Source organism: Haliotis asinina, chromosome 6, assembly GCF_037392515.1.
Source record: "Haliotis asinina isolate JCU_RB_2024 chromosome 6, JCU_Hal_asi_v2, whole genome shotgun sequence".
Classification (NCBI taxonomy): Eukaryota; Metazoa; Mollusca; class Gastropoda; order Lepetellida; family Haliotidae; genus Haliotis; species Haliotis asinina.
Genome location: NC_090285.1, coordinates 61,557,555 through 61,576,543, shown reverse-complemented (window position 1 = coordinate 61,576,543; position 18,989 = coordinate 61,557,555). Strand labels below are relative to the sequence as shown.

Here is an 18,989-nt window from a genome sequence, read left to right as displayed (position 1 = left end):
ATTATCCCTGTAAAATTCAATGATAATAGTTCTCAAAGTTATTTCAAACTTTTTTTTTCTTTCTTAAAATCCAAAGCAACTTGTTTGTCAAAATCAAGTTATAAATGGGATTGAAATTATATAAAATTACAAAATTCTTAGAGCTAGTTGTCACGAAAATAGCACCCTTTTTTATCAGAAAATCTATAGATTAGAAAAACAAATGTGAAAAAATAATCTGCGTTGTTGTTTTATATAAGATATTGATTTTCAAATAGATTTCTTTTCAGAGGATGTAGTTTGACAGATCATGTATGTTTCAGCAGTGAAAGGCTTCAAATGCAATACCTTGTTATAGGGACATAGTTTTTATATTGTGGTGTATCATGACGTTCAGTTAATCGTGGGTTCCTCACATGTCTGTTATAAATACTTGGTAAAGTATCACATGAAAACTAATTAGACGATATATATGTGCTGCCTATTTTCAGGATGCCCATTACAGCTGACTAACATTTCTGACACATGCAAGTTAAATTGGTACACTGAAATAGGTTAGTCTTCGTAACCACTGCTTATTGCATTTACTTTCAATGAAAGATGGAGCAAAACAGAATATGACCCTGTTTGTCATCTTGTTTGAAGTATCTTCCCGAAGTTTCCTAAATCCAAATTACTTTTTTTACAAGTTCATTTTGTCAGATCTCTTTATTGTCAAATTGTTTGTTGCATTATTTCAATGAAAACATGAAATTGTGTGAATGCATGTAAAAAATAAACCAAGGTTCTGAGTGAGTTATTTTCATGAATAGATGTGTTTAAACTCTTTTGTTAACATAAATTATTCAATGCTAATATGATGAAATGCACAACCACCCAATTACGTTTTTTTTTTTTTTGGAAAGAAACAGGCAGTGGCATATAGATGGAGGCATTGTAGGACCAAGTATGAACCTTAGTGACATATACCATTATAACATACTCATATATCATAGATAGTACACCACACCCACATCTAAATTTTAGTTGATCTGTTTATGACACCATTCTCATCCCTGAATAGGAGTGTGCCTGGAGACAACAGATAGCCAGTTTTACTTCATTTGCTGAACAATTTGTGAAGTTCATTTCTGGTATCTCTCGATGTGACATTGCTGGAATATTGCCAAAAGCAGTGTAAAACTTCACTTACTCACTCACTCAAAGCGATGTTAAGTCTAAGGTTAATTTGATGCTGCTTTCATTGTACAATAATATTGTGTCCCTTTGCCACATAAATAGTTGGTTAGTGTTGTGTCAGAACCTAGCTAAACATGTCTTGGTTGTTGTCCTAGGTACGTCATGCCATGCCGTTTGAGACAAGGGTTGAGTTAGTGATTATACCTCTTTCATACAAGTAATAACACTTTCCAGTACAGGTGCCTTTAGATACCTCTATCTAGGAAGTTCTCAATAAGGGCACTCGCAGTTGCTCCAAAACATCTGATTGAAGTTGAGGTCCATAAGACAGCTGCATGTTCATTCAGAGAACATTTTCTAAAGTGCCACTTATTGACGTTGTATGTATATAGTGATGTTCACAGTGTCATGTAAGTAGGAAGCCACCTGATGGCGGAGCAAGAATGATGGAGCTCTGTGGTTGCCATGACAATACATGGGGCGTGAGACATGTTGACAATGACATGTGTATGCAGACTTCTGCAGCAATGTATAATATTTACATATACATAGTATCATGTTTGTTTCCTTGCCTGTAGGAATTCGTTATTTAATTTTGGAGGCTTGTGTAGACCCAGCTTAGTCCTACAAACTTGGACAGTAACAGACATTTATTTTCAAATGTTTACAAATGTGATTCATAGACAAATTTAAAGGTGAAGAATATTGTTTGCTTTTGGATATCATTTCTTTAACGTGCAGGAAGACAGTCGTGGTGATATATTTTTGAGGCAATAAATACAAATCTTAAATCAGGAAGATTAATAACAACAAAACAAACAACAAAAAACAGTTCTGTAACATTCTGACCCTGTGGTTTGCTGTTGAATCTATAAGCCTCAGTGAAAGCCTGGAAAATTCCCTTATGTGAGTCTATATTTGACACACGCTATATGGACACACAGTGAGTTTTCTCTAACCAGGTTGGTGGTGTAAGCGACAGTGTGTTGACTATCTGGCTATGTCAGCCGCAGTGTACAACTCAACGTAGGAATGATCGGATGCACGCTTCTGTCCATGCAAGATAACTGGTTTTGAATCCAAGTGAGGGTCACTTCATTCTGAGGCTGTTAGCTTGGATATTTATGGTGGAGGACATTGAGAACATGGAGATAGTGTATTATGATTTGTATGTATTATTAATAAGCGACTACTTTTTCTGAAATTTAGCTTTTTAATACTTTGACACAATGTATTGTATGATGTATAAGAATAGTTTTGATAAATTATTTCGAATTTGAATTTCAACATATTTTGAATTAGTGTTTATTTGTGTGATAACTTCATTTGGGACATGTATCATATAGTCATGTACTCATTAACATAATTACATTAAGCTACACTCAAATGAACACTGCCTTGTGTGCAGAATAAATACTGGGAATGCCATTATCAATAACTCTTTCTTAATTGGTGCTGAATGGTTTGAGAATATTGTGATATAAATTATGACATTATTATCCAAAAATGCTTAATAGTTATAACATTATCTAATTCACTTATTTCATCATTTTCCTCTCATGGTACCTTTGGAAATCACATTAACTGATAATGGAAAAATTGTTAGACGTGTATGGTCTTTTTATGTTCATAAAAGTTCCCTTCATACTGCACATTATAGAATTATGGGAGTGGTCTCGTGAGCTTTATTAAGTTCTGCCATTTGGTTTGTTAGTCAGTCATTGTACTTGTACATTGTGTTCATGTATTGATTGCTGCCAGATTCAGCCTTGTAAATATTGGAATCTGTTTTTCATGGATTTTCAGTGGGAAGCAAGGGATCCGTTTTAAATATTCTAATATTCTGTATTATCTGTATTAAAGGTATATGCTTGTTATTTTATCTTTATGTTGGTTTTCATGAATCAAATGTAAAGGGAAAATAGATGTTCATGTTTGTTATTTACCATGACAGTTTTAATGGAAATAGGTTTCAGACACATTTCTTCCATGTCAATAAGTCACAAGTTTTACAACATTAATTTTGTTCTATTTAAATTCCTTCACACAAATTTGTGACAAATATTTATTCAGGTCACTTTATCTATGAACACTGATGCTCAGTAGAACTAAATATTTTCAGAGCCAGTCTGAAATATTGATGATGAGATTACATAGATGTATACTGGATGATGACGAGATGCTTTATGAAGAATATATTATGAATTAATAGTAAATTTCAGTGATAAATTACTTGGCTGTATTTGCTGAGTTTTCATTTGGATTTCGTGCATTGATTGACAAATAATGCAGATATCATTATGTGAATATGATTTGTAGTTTCAGTTTATATGTGCAAATACCGTACACGTCCAAACCCAATTAGATCAGCTTTGTCGTCCATTCCTGCAGTCATCCTTGCCACACTAATGTTTCCATAGCGCAGCATTGGTCAATATGGAGATAGACCAAGCTTTGTGACAATACCCAGTCTTTATTGCCGTTCCTTTTGATAGGTGATAGTTTTGAAGTTTGCAGTATTAGGATAATCATTACAGTATTGTTGAGACTGATCGATTTGTGTTTGCGTAAAGCACACTGGAAATTAACAGGTGATTTACTGCCCACAAGCTGGTATGAATCCTGCAGGAGCTTGCAAACATTGTTGTAGAGTCCCATCACAGTGTATAATCGCACAACATTCATGTAAAACCACAAAACAAGCATGCCTAGCAGCTTATATCTCAAAGTGTCATTACTGCCAGAACGTAAATCCCGTATCTGCCAATCGAACACGAGGAGAAACTTTGCACGAAACCTGAATGTTGGGTATTGGAAGGTGCAGCAATGAGCTGTGCAGAGTAAGGCCTTCAGGTACGTCTGAACTTACAATTCTGTTCAGTTCAGAAAAACAGCGCACAATAATATTGTCCAGCTTAGAACAGTTTGTACATTAAACTGTGGAAATGTTGATAGTGTTTTGTGCAGGAAGTATTTCTCTTGTTGTTAAAATGACTATTTGTTTGGGAATAAGACGCTGCTGAAAAGATATATTTTACTGACGTGTGTAAGATGATTAGATTGTACCTGTAAACTGAAAGACTATCATACTCCAGTGGTCTATATGTGCATCCAACCCATCATGTTCTATTTAATTGATTTTGAAACATTCTGATAAGAACAAGTGATATGACTGGAGTAATTTCCTCTTTGTGTGCTGCTTTCAAGACAATTTTTGTGTTGTTATGTGACAGATGATCACAACCAGATACTGGCAGAAAAAGCCTGATAATCAATGCTCACAGATCAGACCAGACTTGACCAGGCAGCAGGTAATACATGTCAAAACAGAGTATGGCTGCCGACTGTGTTAAGTAGAGAAGTGGTGGTCTTTTGGTTACTGCTACTCATTGCTACTAAGGCCAGGGTTTGAGTCCCTACTGTGGTGATGAAAACTGCAATGGAAGCTTTCAAAACCGGCATCTGTCCAATCCGGCAAGGTACCAACACGGCATTAAACCTCAGTCCCTCCTGGCGCTTGTACATTTATCATCAGCTCTACAATCCGGTACATTGTCTAAACCAGATTATTTCTCCAGTCCTAATGAGTGCTGGTTTAGACAGCTTCCACTGTAATTTGTTTTATTCCCTGCAGTGCTTGATCATCATTTAGCATGAACATCCACTCACAAAGTTTTGTGCAGATGTGGATATTGCATGTAGCTAAGAAGGGGTGAAAAGTAACTATTGGTGAGGCTATGTTACCCTGTTGATTCCATATCATACCCTGATTACGTAACAATATCATCCACCGGTTTGTCCAGAAAAGCCTTCATGAAGAATTTTAGAATACTGTGGAAGCAATGTTGGTGTTTTTTTTATATATAAAGCAGTTATACTAAATAAATCATAACACTTCCTTTGCATTAGTTCAGCATATTAGCTTAGTTCTTTTTATCTTAGGGACAGTCTTATGTTTGAAGCATAAGCTCATCACATTGAAGACCCAGGATGGGCACAATGTGTGAAGGCCATTTCTCATGTCCAGCAGCCTGATATTGCTGGAATATTGCTAAAAGCAGCATAGAACAATACTCACTCACTCACTCACTTATCAGTATATTTGAAACAATGATCTGTGAATTTGTTGAGAAGACTATCACAGTTTAAAAAAGATATATTCTCAAGTGATATTCATGATGCTAGACTTTGGATTCAGTATACATCCTTTGGGAAAAGTGCATAAAATATTCAATAAAGCAGACCAGCTCTGAAATACAGTAATATGAATAATGAATGTCATAACATTTTCATGGCATTGTAAGGACAAATGTCACTGTCTGTGAACTAGCCAGACAGTCACCATCACTTTAACAAATTCTCCACTTAAATGTACGTGATGAGAGCAACCATTACAGTCCAGGACATCAAGTGATAGTCAGAAAGAGGTGATCACACCAACGTCCGGCCAGATGCACTGTCAACAGTTGACAGAAGGGTTCATTATTTTTACGACTATGAAAGTCTTGTTCTAAGAGGTTGTCTAATAGCATGTCAATGACGACTTTCTGACTTCGCATTATCTGCTTGACAGGTTGGCATGGCACATCAAACAGGTTTATTGTGTATTTTCTGCACTCGCTTTTACCAAATTGATGCTCGGATGAGCTTTTCACCTTGGATTACTTCCTGTATTATTGTATTGACCTGTTTCTGATGGTACTGATGAATCAGCTTGCCCACAGGAGACGTTATATAAATATTCACTGTAAACCCAGGAAGCCCTATCCATTAGAGGAAAAGTGTATATGTCAGATGTGAAATATGTCTCTGTTTTGGGTGGTTAATAGATTATCCTAGTGGAAGGCTTGTAAACTATTAATATTTAATGAGGAGTGGTCTGCAGAGGTGTTGCAGGTTGTTACCACTATCTAGTTGCTGTGAGAATTCAGTTTGTTTCCGCCAAAAAAACGAGTCTTCATATTGATTAACACTAGAGAGATGTTGAGTCCAAAGAAGGTACAAGTCCTCCTGTACAGAACAACCAAACTACCACGATACGTAATGAATCAATTTATTCTTAAACACCACTAGGGTTACTGAATTACCATGTATTACGGGGTGGTGAGGTAGCCTAGTGGTTAATGCATTTTGCTCTTCACGCCAGAGACCCGGGTTCGATTTCCCCCCTTGGATACAATGTATGAAACCTATTTCTGGTGTTCCACACCATATTGCTGGAATATTGCTAGAAGCAACATAAAACCCAACTCCCTCAATACCATGTATTCCTTCTCTCTGTTCGTTTTTGAAATGTGGTCATTGAGGAGTTAATACTATTTATGTATTTAGTGTGAACTGCTGTACATTCCAAAAACAATTTCTAGGTCTTTCAGTTTCGATTAGAGAGGATGTTATGTATGGTGTTTCTTAAAGGTTACATGTTACCGAAAAATCAAACATAATTAAAACACAGATATCACTTATTCATGATATATAAAATGCACTGCTGATTAAGAAAAAACAAATATACAATATTTATGAGCGTGTAATCGCAAATCAAAAGTGCAATACTTCCTACTTGGGTTTAGCTCCCTCAAAACGAAGCAGCCACGATAGCGAACCCAGTCAGAGCTGTTGGGTGTGCACTAAAGTGTAACAAAGCCTTTTCATTGGCCACTGATTTGCCAGTAGGCTTAGCCCACTCTTTGTTTATGGCTTATAAGCCCAATAAGTGTAAATTTCAAATTAGTGAATTAATTAAACTCCAATATCGCATACTTTTTTTCGTCATGTTTTTGGGTTGGTTTTTTTTCTTCTTATTGGTTCAGTTGGCATTTTTGATTTAATTACTTTGGTAAGTGCCTACCGAAAGGTCTCAGAATCTGCAAAGTTGTCTTTTATGTTGCATGTGACCTTTAAGCAAGGACGGTTACAAGGCATTATTGTTATTGATCTTCAGTGTCATCGAGGGTATGAACACTGGGTCCATGCACAGTTTTGTGAAGGAAAGTTTCAAAAATAGTGCATCATGAATATCCAGACTTCACTCCACGGAAGAGTCATGAATGGAAATCAAAATACAAAATTTTGGTTAAAATTCACAAACATGAAGACGATGACGTGGGCTGCTCGGAATTCTAAGTGATTTGTCTACAGGTTAAGTGTCTGTTTGAATTCAAAATTTGAATCTCTCAAAGACTGTTTATGAATTTAAATGGCGGAATTAACTGAAGTCAAATGATAACAGATAGAGAAATGAGATTGAACAAAGAATGTCTATCGATCACAGAACTATTTCAATCAGACATGAGGAGTCAATATTCCCCGGAAGATGCCAGTCACAAAAGCATTTTCCTCTTACATGAACCATTCCAGGAGTGCTTGACAGACCAGATCTTTTTACATAAGTTCCAATTTTATTTTGTCAGCAGTTGGGATTTCATATTGTATGTGCACCATCTGAAGATTGCAGTTCCTTGATTGGCTTAGCATAACGACTGCGCAGCACAGCTACATTAACTTCATTTGGGTATTGATTGAACGGGTTGGGCAGGGTTTTTCCGACCTTGCCTGTCGGTTCACTGCCTGCTGTTATGGCGTTCTGCAGATTCACAGTCTGCTGGTAGGTGTTATCTCACTGCACCCAGTAGTTGTGCCAGCCAGCCATGACAATATCAGGAATTTTGGATTTGACCAATTATCTCCAGTGTTGATATATCAACAAGGGAAACTGACGTGAAAGAGCCTAGGAAATATTGGACGGTGTTACGTTCTGCAGCCGCCTCGTGTTTTTGTAATCAGCTGTCGGGTGTATTGACTGGACCTGTCCAAGGCACTTGTAATAACACATTGGACCAGACAAGTGATTGGGTCAGAGCTAGGTGATGTAGATCTCCAGCCTCATTCCATCCTGTTCAAGATGGACATTGTTACACCATGCTTGGCATGTCAAGTCTTGATTCATTCTCAGTGAGTTATCTTCTGATGTTTTGAATGACAGCAAGGATTTGTACCAGTAGAAGTGGTAATCAGTTAGGTTTCCGGTATTCGCCTTACTTGAGGTTACCTCTTATTATCGACTTGATTTTATGAGTTTGATGGCAAGATACTGCTGACAGCGTGTGAGACATTAAAGTGCCAAGCTCCATTGCCAGTCACTGGATTGCTAGCTGAATACAACTCTGACATGGGGAATTTGAAGGGGTAAGCATGTCATTGTAATTTTCTTTCTTGAGATATTTTGTTTGTTTTGGCCACAATTCATTTGTATGTGGAAGAACTTATTTTAAAATCAAAGTCAGCTTTTTAATGAACCAGACCTTATCTTTAATTTATCATTTCAGATTTTGCACATGAAACATCTTGTGGTTAAAACATTAACCTGAATTTGTTTCACTTTTGTAATCTTGAACAAATGTCTTCTATTGTGATCAACATCATTTCACCTTTAGTATCTATACACCAACAGAAAAGTTGGCATCAAGTAAATATTCATGTTAACACATGATCAAATGCCTTATAATATTATCAAAATGTTTCAACCAGCCTTCTGAGGGATTTGATGTCTTCATAGTTCAAACCAACAAGGAGGAAGGAAAAATTATTGTGTTAGTGATTGGCACACTTGTATGGATTTTTCGAATTCTTCTTTCACATTTTCTCCAGTGCAGAAGTTTCAGTGGTTTCACATTTTATGACCAATGGAATGTGTTTCATTGGAAGGTGGATGCTGATTATTCTCAGGAGTGGGTGTTTATTTTTCCATGCTGAAGGAGTTATGATACTGCTGTCCTAGAGACTGTTGGATTGATACTGATATACTGATTCTGAGAGTGTTGTTCAAGTACCAGGAACCTATGCCCACATAGTCTGTGATGGCAATGAGTGTAAGAAGTAGCGCCAACGTTTGGTAGCTACCATCAGGCTTGAAACTAGCTGTTCGCATCCTGTCGTTAACACAGATCAACAGATGTACGTTGTGATAAAACCAACCATTTTCACTGTCCATATCATATCAGTTTCATCCAAGTCCATTTCAAAATACTACTGATTTTTACATGCAGAGGCCCTTTGAATCTTCGGTGGTGAGGTAAGACTTATTTGTGGTTCTAACTCAAATTTTATGTGCAAGAATATTGAACCTTTAAAAAACATCCTTGGCAAGCATTTATTTGAGCTGCTGTATAATTATCATGCATGATAATGGCCAATGTCTCCAACAAATAGTTCTAAGGCATTGATGATATCGAAAATTGTCATGGCCTAATCCACATTCTGGCAAGTGTATTTTCAAAAAGTTTGATTGGGACTTCTTGCTGTAAAGAAGAAACTGTGGATGTTTTGAATGTAATCAGCAAACAGTTGTTTAAACCTTGTCTAAAACTAATCTTGCAAGCTCCCAAGGACTTGATTGCTAAAAATATTTGGATCAATATCTCAGAAATTGGTCTGAAAATTTCAGTGTTCCTAACTCTTAAGAGATTTCATGTATATTGAACTGGGGTTATTCTGCTGCAGGTAGTAGTTTCCTCTGGGAAGCACTTGGAACTGAGTTGTGTGATGGTTATGAATATCATATGTGGATATATTAAAACCAATTATCTTATGGAAATGTGTTTGTTTTGTCTCACTGGGAGGGAACTGTTTGCCTCTGTCATCAGAACAGAGCTAAGGCAGCCTGACTAGATAGACAAGTTTCAGAAGAAGATCAAGTATAACATGGATCTTCGCAGGTCTTAAACTTTTATATCTTCACGTATTCATTTCTGTGTGATTTATTTGGCATTGTTTTTATTCATATATTAATCATGGAGATCAATTTCATGCAGTGTTTTTCATATCCATGTAGATTTATCAATATTGACACCATTTCTTATGCAGTGGAGTGCCAAAATTGAATTTCACTTCTTACAGAAGCTTGCATTTTCAGCCAATGAGATTGTGCTGTTACCATGGTAACATATTTGATTGTTTATTTCAGTCCTTCTCCCTCCCCCCAGCATAGTATTTCTCAAGATATGCACTCTCGGCTGGAGCTCTATGCAAACAGGTGAGTAGGTCGTGGAAGGATGTTATGAGATCACAATTCTTGTTCATGCAAGGCCTCTGTCCTAGGTTTCTTTAATAGAGGTAGCTTTCTTGTAGGTCACTGTGAACTTAACTGTTTTTATTGTGGGAAATATTTTCATTTTGGATGTAAAATGAAAAGTGTGAATTTGTCTGCAAATTGACAAGAACTGGTAATCAATGAAACCGGGAGTGTTCTTATGGCGTCATAATCTTCCGTATGTGAGGAATGAGTAATAGGAACTGTTAATCTTGATAATGATTTTAAAATATGAAGTTATTTGAAGATTCTAACTTTTGAGCTACTGACAATGCAATATCCTAGAGATGAATGTGTAATTGTATATATACATATAGATGACTGTTTGGGGAGTGTGGCCAGGCGGTGCCTCCAGGCTCCAATGAGTCACTAGTGTGTGTATGTGTGTGTGTGTGTATAGAGGGATATTACTAGTTTCACTGATGTGGGTTTCTCTTCAGATTGGCAGAGGTGGAGCAGAGACAAGCATCGTCCACTCCAGAGTCGTAAGTTGCTTGCAGACAATATACAATTTCTTAAGATCACCACTGTTATGGTAGCCATTACTTCATCTGTTAACGAGTGATAGATCCAGTACAGCTCTCTTTCATTAGAAGAGGTTGTTAAGTATTCCTGCTTATCTGTATCTTACCTCTACACTCCAGAGTTCAAACTTGCACACATTTTAATTCAGTTCCCCAATATTACCTGTATCAAGATTTTCATTTCCTCTTGTATTACATGTTGTTGATTAAATGCAGGCAAGTTTTGAGGAAGGTTATGGTTTTTGGATAGTTTTTCCTGTTGGTGTGCCGACCTGAGTAGAACAATAAGGGTTTATCTTTAATGTCTACAGGACTTGGTGCTGCTCATGATGGTATTATTCCTGGATCTCAGTATGGCTGGAGGACTTGTGAGAACATTAGATAGGCTACTAGCTGAAGCTTTTCTCAAATTATCAGCATAAAACAGGATTAAGTGGCAGTTTTGGTGGTAGGGTTTTAATGATCATCCTGGAGCCAGACACTACAGCCATTATCTATTCCTGCTTCCAGTGCTGATTGTGGGTTAGGTGTTTAATATCACCCTAGGACATACCAGGCCATTGATTTACTAGCAGGTTTTACTGTATGTCATGGACAAATTCCAATATTGGATGGTAAGATGAGCTGTAGGTCATGAAATTATTTCATAATGTTCTGTTTAAGAGAGAACTATTTTTCAAATATTATTCCAAGGTGAGTGGTGTGTTCCGGCTGAGGTAGACTGGGATGTTTTGCCATGAGAATAATTCTTTTTCTCATCTTTTGAGATCTGAATGTGCATTATAGGCAAATGTTCACAATGTTGTTTTGCTGAGAACTGGAAGTAGTTGTGTTGAGGGTAGTATTAGAAACAAGTTGTTGGTGCAAGAATGTCAGGTCAGTTTGAGATGTACTGAAACCAATGAATCATCCTGACATTGGCGTTGGCCGTAGGAATGCTGGTTTGAGACTCTGTAGGTTAGATGTGCTTGCCAGGTATTACAGAATTGTAATATGGGATATTTGTGAGTGTCATTCCTAGTATAAATTTAATATTGCCTGTATACTCCTTGTCCTTGCTGGGTATGAGGTAGCCTTCATCCTAATTTCACATTTGTACTCAGTATGTTAATTCAGCCTGAATTGATAACTGGGATCTCTTACCTCTACATCATACACATGACTAGACAGGCCATTGTGTAAGAGTTCCACCAGGAACGTTGTTGGTTTTTTTTTTATGTCTGGTGGCGACTGACAGATTTTGTTGTTGTACAGGGAGGATGAGCACCACCTGATTGCCCAGTACTGCCAGAGTCTGAATGGAGACACAACCACACATGCTGTGAGTACCTACAATTATTTGTACATGTCATAATTCGTGAGTCAGTGACTGGGTTTAGTTTTACGTTGCTTTTAGCAATATTCCAGCAATATCACAGTGGGTAACACCAGACAGTGGGCTTCACACATTGTCCCCATGTGGGGAATCAAACCTGGGTCTTTGGCTTGACATACGGATGCTTTAACCACTAGGCTACCCACTGTTCTTCATGAGTTCACTTGTCTGAAACTGAGGATAGGTAAAAGTGAGATGTTGGTAGTTCCTGTGAACTAGTAGCATTAAAAAGTAACATTAATTTTTTATTTTAAAACAATCTGTTGCTGAATGAATCTGACAGAAGGTGCAATCATTGTACACATGGGTTTTGTTTTGTTCAAGCAAGACTAACTACAAAGTCTGTAAACTACTCAAATCTGGTTCCACTTGTCTATCACTCGTCAGCGGCGTAAAACTAAACTCACTCACTCACTCCACTTGTACGAAAACTAATTTGAGTGGCTGTACACCACTCTGCTGTTTGTGTAGATACAGCTCTTCAAGTCTGTACATGAATCATACTATTTTGAAATTGAAATTGTTCCAGAAAACAGAGTAATTTGAACATAGGTGTTACCCCTGAAATAGGATTTAATAATATATATGTTCTGCCTTTCATTAATAGTATTTGGTTCCTGTGTTTGAAAGCAGTGACATGTTGAATGTACTGTAAGGTTTAATATTACAGCTCTAACACATATAGTGAAGACTTTCATTTCTGGGCCAGAAGCTGGTGCAGATTCTGTTGAATCATCAGCTTCATGTTTGTTTGTTCAAGAAGATACAGTGGCTTTGAATCTTTTAGCTATGTAGTTTGGCCTTCATCTTCAGTTTATTGACATAAGAGAATCTGGTATTTGTTTATGTCATTTAGCTGGGGTAATTCACTGATGCTCTCCGAGACATTATCAAGACACTATCTCATGACATTTGCTCTAGAGACAGTTTGATTACATGTACAGGTAGTATGACGCAGGATGCGTCTGTAATGAGAGGTTTGTTCCACATAACATGGAAATTAATTTTCGAAAATAACCAAACTAGCAAAAGGCCTTTGTAACAGAAACTGTAGAGTGTTATTGAACAGACCGTTAGATGGTATTAAGTACTCTGTGGGTGATGCAGTTTGAGATAGGCGTGTGTAGACAGGTGTGGTTCACACAGCCTGCTGCAGACACATTCATGGATGAGATCAGTGGGATATCACGATATTGGATTATCAGTGTTCTACACAGCTGGCTTAGACTGGTGGCAGAGAGTGAGCTGGTGTGGGATGGGGTCAAGGATATTGGTGTAGGGGAGAGGGGTGTTGGATGAAGTTGAGGTTTGTGAGGTGCATGTGGCTGGTATTTGGGTGAGGATATTGTGCGTAAGGGATGGAGTGTTGGATGAAGGTGAGGTTTGTAAAGTGCATGCGGGTGGTAATTGGGTGAAGATATTGTTTGTAAGGGGTGGGGTATTGGATGAAGGTTGGGTTAGTGAGATGCATGTGAGTGGTAATTGTGTGAGGGCATGGGTGTAAGGGGTGGGGTGTTAGATGAAGGCGAGGTTTGTAAAGTGCATGTGGGTGGTTATCGGGTGAGGATATTGTGTGTAAGGAGTGGGGTGTTGGATGAAGGTTGGGTTAGAGAGATGCATGTTGGTAGTAATTGGTTGAGGGTTTGGGTGTACGGCTGGGATATTGGAAGGAGATTAGGTCAGTCAGATGCAGTGTTACACATGTGGGTGGGAAGGGGTTGCGGGTGGGGTATATATGGGTCTAGGGTGGGATGTTGGATGAGCATGAGTTGTGATGCAGTGTGACATGAAGGTGGGAAAGGGGTGGCACATTAGGTGAAGGTGAGGATAGACAGTTACACATGTGGGTAGTAAGGGGTGAGGTGGGATGGGGGGAATGGGTATGTGTGTGTGTAGGCGAGAACATCATTATGATATGGGAAGGAGGTATATACAATCAGTGTATCCAAGTCAAAACAGCAGCTACGATTAGAGTCAAGTGTTTATGGGGGTTCATAAAGGTCTGCATGAGGACAGTTATCAGCAGCAGCAGGTGAGCAGCAGGTGGTAAATGTTGGAAACTAGTAATGACTGGAAAATTAGTGTCAGTTATATCAGTTATATCAACTATTTTGAGACTTTTTTGTACAGACTATTATATCTACACATGGTCTTGTATTCTTACAAATTTCTGTCCTGCCTTGCAACATGTTGTCAAATACCAAAACAAATTTGTTTTTTCAGTAGGTAGAGTATGAATCCAGCCTACTTAAAAGGGTTGTATCTTTTGAGATATACCTGATGATGTACTTCAGAGTTAAGTGGCATTTTTATGGTTGTTGATAGCTCCAGGTTATCCCACTCACCTGACCTTCTCTGCCAAGGCTTCATACATTGCACCAGATACATCGGCTCCAGTTTTCTGCTGCCAAATTGTTTGGTAATTTAGGCCAAGGCTTTGGTTAGAATTTGAATTATCATGGCAGAATCTGGATTTGATTAATGATGGCACACTGAGGTAGCAGTGCAGCTGGGAGTTATCTCCATTGATTAACTTGCGTTTGATCAAATCAAACTTTGCTGGTTCCGTAGCCTTTATGAAAACTTACTTATTAGATTTCAGATATGATGACATTGATATCTTTTTATTATATGTTAGGTGATTTTTTCAATTTCATACAATTAGTACAAGTATGAACGCGTAGAAATATATAGGGGCCATTGTGATCCCAATGTGTAAAATTTGGCGTTTATCTTACAGTTGAAGAGTCCAATGCAGATCATGATGGCGGTGGATTCTGACCAGAAATCTGAGCTGGAAACATTAATCAAAGATCTAGAAGAAGAGAACAGGTAGGAACAACAATATAATGTGGATCTGTACTGACTGCTACATACACACATTGGCTGGGTGTGTGTTTAGATAACGCACAAGGATCATACACACAATGTTTCTTAGTTCACAAGAACCTTTCTATCCACAAGTGTAACTGCAGATCACAAAATCCAGACTGCTAGATATCTTCTTTGCGGTTTCAGCGGAATTTTCAAAATTGCATTCAGGATTTATTCCTGATGTGACAATAGCTTTTAATCAGCAGCTGTGAAAAGTAAACTTACTCATGTTGGTTCACATTCCTTATATTAACTTCTTCCCTCCTGTATCTTACAAAAACATTTTTCCCTTGCAGAACATTACAGGTTGAATACGACCGTCTGCGCCAGGCCAACAACGCCCACGAGGGAAGTATGGCACGGTCGGAAGATGGTGACAGTAACACAAGTAGGGACGAGGAGATGATTGCAGAGGCAAAGCTGCTACGTCAACACAAGGGTCGTCTTGAGGCACGAATGCGGATACTAGAAGACCACAATCATCAGCTAGAAGCACAACTACACCGTCTACGACAACTGCTTGACCAGGTCAGTTGTCTCCCCTTGATGTCAGTTTGATACACTCTCTCAGGACTTAATCTACTTTTCTGAACCAAGTATTTGGTGAAAGTCTCCACCAGTGCTCAAAGGGGTGAACCTCAGTGGAAGAACACTTTGATTATTTCTCTTTCCTTGGATCTGGAGATATACCAAGGAAACACAACCATCAGCTTAACAAAACACCCAAATATAGCCTTAAGAGAGGCTTTTGTCAACAAAGTGCAGTATGATATCAGTCTTCAAGGTCACTGTAAACAGCGATCCAAGTCAATTATATACCACACTAGTATATTTCTGGTTTTGGGCATTAATGATATTGTAATGTATTGGATAGAGCCATATTTCTAAACATTGATTACTGTAAATATTGCAATGTAACTTGCTGGAATAATAAGATTGTTTTTGTCAAAGGCATCTTTCAAAGCAGCATCAGTAATTAAGTGTTAAAGGCTGATTGAAGATGTCTTGTTCCTACAGCCTCCAGGAGAACCCCGCACACCGCTGTCACTCAACTCATCGTCACGGACAACCCCAATGACCACACCCTCCTCTTCTGTCAGCTCTCTGCCTGGGGGGCCGCCAAGATACAGGTTCAATCCCCAGCTCGAATCCACACCTAGGATAATAAATGGCAATGGATATGCAGCTGGTAAGATGTGCACGACATACCAAACTATAAGACAACAATCAACCAGTAGTGTTAACAAATGTGACTCGAGTCATTCAAAACTTTTTGAGGGGTCTGTTAAATCTTTCGGCTGGTTCGTTTTTCCCTTATTGAAACAGAAAATCAAATCTTAAATTTACTCAATAGCAAGTCATTCAGAACTGTTTTGGGGATCTGTTAAATCTTTCTTTGAAACCTTATTGATACAGAAAAAAAATGGTTACTTTTACACGAAAACATATTACCCTTTAAAATGGAAAAGAAACACTACATTGATGTATTATTCTCTGTGTCAAGGTACCAGTAGATTTCCAATATGAAAGCAGGATCTTCGGTCTACAAGAGTTGTCCCCCTTGTTTTGTATTCTGTCTCATGTTGTGCATCGGTCTCTGTGTCAGGTACAAGTCGTGATGACGAGCTCTGTGATTTCTCAGGGGAACCAAATGCATCTTTTAATACAGAGAGGTCAAAAGGTAGAATCTACTTTAAATATTATTTTTTATGTCTTTACTGTATTTAAACCACTCGAAGAAGATTTTAACATGATTTTATAATGTGTTAAGTGAAGTAACAAACAGGATGAAATCTGTGGCAAAGTCAAAGAAGAAAATTTAGATAATTTTATTATTGAAACAGTTTCTTCAGAGTGACACAGTATACATGAATTTCATTTTCTTCAACTATTCAAGGTCAATTTTTCCCTTTCGTCGTTGAAAAGGTCATACATCTTGAGACTCAAAGGCTTCATGTTATTGGTCAGTGTTTGACATTTAGAGGACAATTAAACAGAATAATGTTTTCTGGATTTATCTATCATCTATGTGACAAGCGTATTTGTAGTTAACTGGTCCCAACCTCTATCAGTGAATTTAATAGTGATTAGAAATTTATGTCCATCTGTTGATTATCTCCCTTGTGTTCCAGGTGCCAACAATGTGGGTAACCTCTTTCATATGGCAGGGCAGGTAGGGAAGGCTGTTGGCTCCCTTGTCACAGTGATGACAGATGAAGATGAAATTGCTGCCGCTGAAGAGTCCAAACACAAGGACACAAGAAGTGCATTCTCATAGCAACATTTGCATTTTCATAGCAACATAATCATGATCATAACATCATTTTGAAAAGAACAATTGTACAGAAGTAAAAAGTGGTTGTGACGTTTGTATCCAGTGGTCACAATGCAACATACACTCTTAGTCCAGAGTCCTGCAGATGGAGCTACAGTACTGACCGACATTGGTCAACCGTGTGTATTGTGCCCCTAGCTGAAACCCCCCACAGTCAACTGTTTTGTGTTGAATTGAGTTATAATGACCTTACGTTTTTATGTGATTTTAGTGGTTTTTATCAACCAGATGTTACATCCTTTGTACAATATCACCAGATTCCTACAAACTTGTACCTCCGTTTTAATTATTTATCTTTCGTTATCAGCATTTGTTATGAAAGTGGTAAGGATATTTACCCTGTTCAAATTATAATGCATTTAGCTCTGCCTTTTCAGTGTATTGTATACAGATTATAGCATTTTATAAATGTACTGAACTTTTTACTATTCTAGAATTAACTAACATCATATTAAAGCATTTGGGTTTATCATCAGAAATTATCCACTACCAATATTTCAGTTTCTCTCAGTGAGGGTTTGAGAAATAATAAGAATGTATGTGCTATAATATTTCTGTTCAGTTTCCATATTTAAACAATGAGAATTCTGGCACTAGTCACTGCACATAAGGAAATCTATGACAGGTTTGACATTTTTTTTTTTATTTAGTATGTTCACTTAATTCAGAGAGAATGTTTTCATTTATTTATTTTTTTAACCCAGCACATAACATAATAACAATAATTTGAATCACAAAAACAGGTACCAATTTACAATTCCAGTTTGTGTCCTGTCAGATAACAGTAAGATTAGGGAAACTTTGAGCATTGACAAAGAATAATTCCCAGGTGCCTGTAAACATTACATTCTTACTTGGCACAGAAAAGGCAGCAAGTTTCTCTCTCTTTACTACATATACAGCGGGTTGCCATGAATACTTCTAAAAAGTATTATTTTTTCTTCACATTAGGAACAACTGCATAATTATCAACATTCGGGGAGGCATATCGTAACAAGAAGTCATGCATAAATTAATGTCCTCAGTTATGAAGTACTTCATCTGATATTTAATACATCAAAAATTGTAAAATCCAGAAAATGCCAAGTTTGGTGAAGTAAGGTGCATGAGATATCAGTGGGTAGTCAGTGATGTATTTCACCCACGACTGGCAAATCTGTTTCCCCAAAGGTCTTCCATTTCTGATGCACATTCTGTGTGTTGTGATTGACTTACAGAATCCATCAAAGTCATTTTTAAATATGTAAATAACAAACAAGTTCATCATGATAGGAGGTGATACTGCAGTCTTGTTTCTCATAAGAAAATCAATTTTAACAGTGCCAAACAAGTTATTTTATGAAAGTGACCAGCTATCACATTTCATTACTTTTTTCTTATACACTTAAGTGGTGACTTTTCTAATGCTGGTTTTCAACATGGTGTCTACCTTGGTCCCCCAGAGCCCCCATTACTGAACTTTAATCTGGGCGATGCTGAATACTGATTGACCATACAATGTGACCTACTGATTATGTGAATTATAGATATTTGTATCAGCAATAAATGTGTAATATATTGTATTTAAACCTTTTTCCTTGTTCTGTTGTTCTTAACCTTCAGGGGTTAAGGGTACATGGGTGTTTTGTTTGTTCT

The 18,989-nt window shown here is 37.5% G+C and overlaps 1 protein-coding gene across 8 annotated transcripts in view; it reads left to right on the top strand.

Annotated features, from left to right (window-relative positions):
* Positions 1-18,926, top strand: part of LOC137286653 (dystrophin-like) — a 386,558-nt gene extending 367,632 nt beyond the window's left edge. For all 8 annotated transcript variants that reach the window (XM_067818622.1, XM_067818621.1, XM_067818620.1 and 5 more), the window contains 8 exons: positions 10,121-10,189; positions 10,687-10,731; positions 12,025-12,091; positions 14,886-14,977; positions 15,316-15,547; positions 16,037-16,208; positions 16,626-16,700; positions 17,152-18,926. In XM_067818622.1, coding sequence (XP_067674723.1) covers positions 10,121-10,189; positions 10,687-10,731; positions 12,025-12,091; positions 14,886-14,977; positions 15,316-15,547; positions 16,037-16,208; positions 16,626-16,700; positions 17,152-17,297 — 898 coding nt within the window. In that variant the 3' untranslated portion in view covers positions 17,298-18,926. The remainder of the gene's footprint in view (positions 1-10,120; positions 10,190-10,686; positions 10,732-12,024; positions 12,092-14,885; positions 14,978-15,315; positions 15,548-16,036; positions 16,209-16,625; positions 16,701-17,151) is intronic.
* The last annotated feature ends 63 nt before the right edge of the window (positions 18,927-18,989 follow it).